General features: G+C 50.5%; 3 protein-coding genes across 3 annotated transcripts; 1 reads left to right on the top strand and 2 right to left on the bottom strand.

Annotated features, from left to right (window-relative positions):
* Positions 1-365: 365 nt before the first annotated feature.
* Positions 366-736, top strand: BBA_09962 (uncharacterized protein; the record flags this gene model as incomplete). The annotated part of the gene is made up of 2 exons (XM_008605059.1): positions 366-468; positions 564-736. 2 exons carry the CDS (start codon positions 366-368, stop codon positions 734-736), a joined length of 276 nt encoding a protein of 91 aa, XP_008603281.1.
* A 119-nt stretch (positions 737-855) lies between these two features.
* BBA_09961 (uncharacterized protein) lies at positions 856-2,110 on the bottom strand (the record flags this gene model as incomplete). The annotated part of the gene is made up of 2 exons (XM_008605058.1): positions 856-1,969; positions 2,019-2,110. 2 exons carry the CDS (start codon positions 2,108-2,110, stop codon positions 856-858), a joined length of 1,206 nt encoding a protein of 401 aa, XP_008603280.1.
* A 904-nt stretch (positions 2,111-3,014) lies between these two features.
* On the bottom strand, positions 3,015-4,085 carry BBA_09960 (Rho-associated protein kinase, putative; the record flags this gene model as incomplete). Its single annotated transcript, XM_008605057.1, has 1 exon — positions 3,015-4,085. The coding sequence occupies one exon, from the start codon at positions 4,083-4,085 to the stop codon at positions 3,015-3,017; it is 1,071 nt and encodes a 356-aa protein (XP_008603279.1).
* Between the last annotated feature and the right edge of the window lie 1,147 nt (positions 4,086-5,232).

The raw sequence follows: 5,232 nt of genomic DNA, 5'->3' as shown, positions 1-5,232 counted from the left end.
TACAAATCCCCTGTTCTCGACAAGGATTCAATCACAGGGTAGCAGAAAGGTGTCTCGCACGGATACAAAATTTGCGCCTCACACGGAGGTTCTGTTTTTGTGCGAGTGGTGTGCCGTATCTGGAGCAGAAGTACACGGCTCCGCTCTGGAAGTATACATCTCCACGCTGTAAGCACACATCGCCGCCCTGGAACCTCAAAGGCCACGGCCGGGAGAGTAATCACTCGGGCTTCCCAAGTAGTGGGACGCAGCAATGGAGTACAGTATCCTAGACGCTGCACCTTGCTAAGGCTCGGACTTTCCATCGCGACACTTGCCGGCGACTACTCACCTGCGGCTAGGAGACCATATATTAAAAAAAAGAAATGGATTTCCCGGCTCCCTCGCCGCTTGTGCATGGCTACACCACCCTTACATACATTGAGTTCATCGCGAGCGGAAAGTACACGCGCAATTATCGATCAAAATGTAACCAAGCCCAAAAAAGGTGCGCCGCTGCGGAATGTCTAGGATACCCATCACCGCGAATTGACGCGCAGAGGTTATGCGACGACGCCTCATAGGCGCCAAGACTGGGAAAGGACAAGCCATCACCGTCATCGTGTCCAACTACCCGGGCCAGATCCGCGATCTTGACCGCCCATTGGATCAAGAAGGTCGCGGCACCAAGGAGTCTCCGAATGACACCGAGACGGGGAGTGAGCTCGAGAACGCGGTCCCTGAGAGCGAGCTGTAGCTCGTCAGGGAGGACTGCGAAACCGACACCAAGAAAGAGGACGAGAGGGCGTGCATGTGGATCTGCACGATGATGGAGATGAGCTACGACACGCAAATGTATTGTAATACTGGTATAAGCTAAATTTGAGCCGTGGCGAACTTCTTTGAGATTCGATGAACAAAGTTCTGGCAGTTGGTGCAGCCGGTCAATCCATCGCCAAAGACATGCTCTGAGCGCAGTGGGCACGTTGGCTGCCCACCCCAGCCTGTTTCACCAAAAGTAAATATGCTTTCAACGACAGGCTTCCTAGGCTCGAAATCGGGTAGCGGCTGAGTCAGATGCCGGCCCGGGCTCGTCTTCGCTGGTTCCCTCCTGCTACAGCTGCCCCAGATGTCATTGTCATTGTGAGCGGTCTCATCAGCGATTGGTTTCTCAGCTTCAATCTCAGGCTCGATCTTGAGCTCATCCACCAACGGACAGGTTTCCACTTCGCTTCGTTTTTCCTCCAAAAGACTGCCTCGAAGCCCCTCATCGCTCTCGTGGCGATCCCTGTGGACTGGTGGCTCGGCTTCAGATTCAGCTCCAAGCCGATGATTCATCAGCGAGCCTTCGGCATTTGCTTCCGGTTCTGACTCGGTAATTTGCGACATCACGAGCGTGAACCCGTCTTGCGAAGTACAGGGAGTAGCTTTCGGTGACCTTTTGCCGGAACTTATACCACTGGTATATGACTCGATGAAACCTTGCAACAGTACGTCACTAACGCTGAGTGTGCCCTGTTTGGGCAGGGCCGATTCACTCTCTGCCAATGACTTGATCCCAGATTTCAAGTATCCGATGAACCAGAGATCGTCGGAAGGAATCTGCGGATATGCGATCCTCACCTGATCGACGATGGTAACGAATGGAAGCAATCTCCCAATTCGCTGAATCTCGCAAATCGCGAGATTCTGAAGCGATACGAAATCCATTTGTTGAGCAAAAGCATAGACACGGATATCCGTGGCCAATTCTGCAAGGAAACGCTCTTCATCCGACGAGCCTTCCGGTCTGATGTGCTCATATCTTTTGGTGAACAGATAATTCACCAATATATGGCCAACCTGGGGGGTAATGTCAAGTTTAGGTTCAATACCCCATTGATCAGAAACTTTGTCAGCCAATTTTGGACATTCTTTAAGTAGCGGCAATAGAATGTTAAATCGAGAGCCATCATTTGTTTGAAAGGTTTTGATGGGCGCGGTGAAAACTCTGCAACAACGTTAGAGAATCATCGCAAAGGCCATGGAAGTACACTCACGATGTTTCCGGGCGAGAGTCGGCAGTTTTGTTAACAGCGGGCACTGCCGAATCTGTCGAGTCTGGTATCTTCTTAGACTTCTTCTTCTTCATCTTGACAACCGAGTGGATGGGTATGAAAGAGCGATGGGAACGAGGCCTCGCACTTCTCCTCCATTTTGAAAGGGCGGGGGACAGGTGGAAAAAGCAAGCATGCAGCATACGTGGCAAGTACAAGCCTCGCCTCGTTGTCAGCCAGTCAAAAACGGTCAACGAAGACATGCATAAGGTCAGCAGACATCCTCAAAAACACACGCATCGCTTTGGCAGAGCGAGGGCAGCACCTGTGTCACTTGACCCACTTTAGGCTCTAGCACATAGCCAGCTTTTAACAACACAACGCGTTTTGATACAGTTACTGTTATACCGAACCATCTATGTAAAAGAATTGCTAGAACAGCACTGCACTGTCCTGTAGCTAAAATCAACTGCTTCCTTACCAGTACCTAGTCTGCCGATGCTGAGCTTCTCGTCTGGTTTGCTGGAGCACGCGAAGAGCGGCCGGCGGATAGCACCTGCCGGCCAAACCAGCAGCCAGTGGCCGAGTCAGGGGAGCGCTTTGCGCTATTTTGCATGCTCGATCGCGAACCACGAACTCTCCATCAAGCCCCGTCGCCTTTGTTACTTTTCCAAGAGCGAGTCGCTAGTAGATTCCTGGGTCAGGTGTACGAATGAGGGACGGCGACGGGGACCAGCTGGGCCAGAAAGAGAACGCCTGTATCAACAGCGGTTTCTAACTACGCGCGCACAAGTCCACCCCCGTGTTACTTTGCGAATGAAGAAAAGTAACAAGCGGGCGCAGAGGCGCTGTTCTTTACTAAACTATTTTGTATTCGGCTGCTTGTTTCTTCAGTATGAGCAATATATCGCATTCACTTGAAGCCAATCGCATAGAGACAATTACAAAAAACATTCCTCAGCAGACCGATGAGATAGTACTAAAAGATATTGGGAAGCGTTATAGCGGGCTCTTCTGCCTCCACTTGAGCGGGATGATTGACGTGAGTAAACTAAAGAAATTTCTTGTGGATAGGCTGGTGGTGTTCTGTGTTGTTGCCAACGAATCATCTCCGTATTTGACCTCAAAACCAAGCTTCTCGCTGCTTGGATTGCTTCCCGGAGGAGCTAGGTTGGCCATTTTACAGTACTGTTCACATAACAGCCTTCGCTCCAGCGTCAGACTCAAATTTTCGGTCATTTGAGTCTGCATATTCAATCCTGATATGCCCTGGATGTTGTCGACGAGATCGGCTATGCTGAGATAGTATCCGTTCCAACAATTGCTGATAATGCGATCAATTGGGTCTTGCGGGTCGGTTGCGGGGAAAATCCCATCAAGCAAGCGGTCGACTTGATCGGGTCCTTCAAGTTCAGAGTACAGCTCAGAGCCACGTGTCATGTACCAGAAGACTGACCCTAAGGCGAACTGTTCTGTAACTGGACCAGCAACCCCGTAAACACCACCTATTAGCTTCCTGTGTTGTCGAACGTAGGGCTCGTAGCCAACATCAAGCTCATCGCCGACTTTAGTCGAATGGTCAAAATCAATAAGCTTAAGCTGGTCATCCTCGCCGATCAAAATGTTCTGTGGGTTGATATCCCCATGGGAGTAGCCTAGCGTTTCTAGGCACGCGGCCGCGCGTGATAATTGTAGCATCCAAGGCAGAATCGGTCGAGGTTTGCTAATGCTCATTCGGTCGTGAAGAGTGCCATTTTCTAAGAGTTCAAGAAAACTGACGTCAGGTGTTTGGAGGTAACATCGGATAACGTTTGGGCATTTGGTTTCGGCAAGTGACTCGAATATTTTCTGCTCGTGACGTAGGCGCTCGTCTCCTGGCTTTAGACACACCTTCGCCACTATCCCAGAGGAGATGCGAAGCACTACGGAGTGGCCGCCAATGCCGAAAACAGACGAATTGGAACAAGTAGTGAGAAGTCGTTCAATAATAGGGTTGTAATCAGATCGCAGAGACGAAGAATCGTCTAAATAGCTAGCAAGCTGGTCAAATGTCCAATTTAGACCAGCCATTGTGCACAGTACTCGTCCCGACTGAAGGGGGAGGGATCTCAATGTATTTAAATCGAAACTTCTTAGCAGTGCTCCACAGTCCCCCTCAAGCCTTCTTCCATTTGCCAGACACGTTGGTCCAGGTATTAGCGGCAACACAATCGTCGCAGGGGTCCCTCTTCCTGGTACTTGCCAGATAATTGGTCAGATAAACCCCACCAGTAACACACGGATTCTGCCCGCACGACCTGGGTCGATTGGGCCCGTCCGGTCCCGAGTGACCGCAGAGCATTTTGACGGGGGCAATGTCGTACCAGCACATTTCTAGACAAGTCAGCAACGAGTCACTTATAAGAAAAAGCTGAGCGCCATACAAATATACTTCTAGGTAGTTAAAAAGAACAGACAGGATCGGGTAGATGACTTTGGTTTGCTGATTGTTCGACATGTACGGGGCGCTTTCACAGGTATTTATGTTAACATCAGCTTTGCAGACAGCAGTAGCCGCATGCTATGGAGGGGCCTAAATGAGGAGGGCTGGATTCCGTTGCTAGCCATAACTTGTTGCCTGGGATGTTCACATGTCGCTGCGCTGGCGATCGGGGAGCATGAACTCTTCAGTGTGCTGCGGGTAAACTGATTAACGGGAGCCGTACTTTATTTCTTCGCTTTTTCGTGCATACTGCAATATTAGCCACTATTGACACCTGACCGAGAGCTCTGCGTGCAGCGAATGAGAAAAGGGCTGTGTTAAACGTAACCGTGCCTAGTTACGGGTATGCATTTATCACTTCAACGCAACGGTCGCCGCGCGGCAGGCCGCTTTGTATTGTGCTTGCACGCGATATATTCCACCATACTGGGTACCTCCTCCCCGTCGGGACACTTTGGTAGGCGGTCACAGTGATTACAATAGGCTTTACAAGTGTCTTCGTAGCAGATCGTCTGGCCCAGTCAAGGTAAAAGTAAAAGAACGGGACTTCCAATGATGTAGGTACGTACTAGTGCGTGAGCGAACTTGCTCCCGATGATCAAGCCCACGACAGGGCCAATTGTTCGCGCTGGGGCAGTGTGATATAAAGAAGCGGAGATGAAGCGGTAGAGAACAAAGGTTTATGGCCGCCTCGGCGAAATCTTCGATACTGCACTTAATGCTCACCCTCGTGCC

Source organism: Beauveria bassiana, assembly GCF_000280675.1.
Source record: "Beauveria bassiana ARSEF 2860 unplaced genomic scaffold BBA_S00077, whole genome shotgun sequence".
NCBI classification, from domain to species: Eukaryota; Fungi; Ascomycota; class Sordariomycetes; order Hypocreales; family Cordycipitaceae; genus Beauveria; species Beauveria bassiana.
The sequence above is the reverse complement of the archived record's forward strand: the minus strand, read 5'-3'. Positions and strand labels throughout refer to the sequence as shown.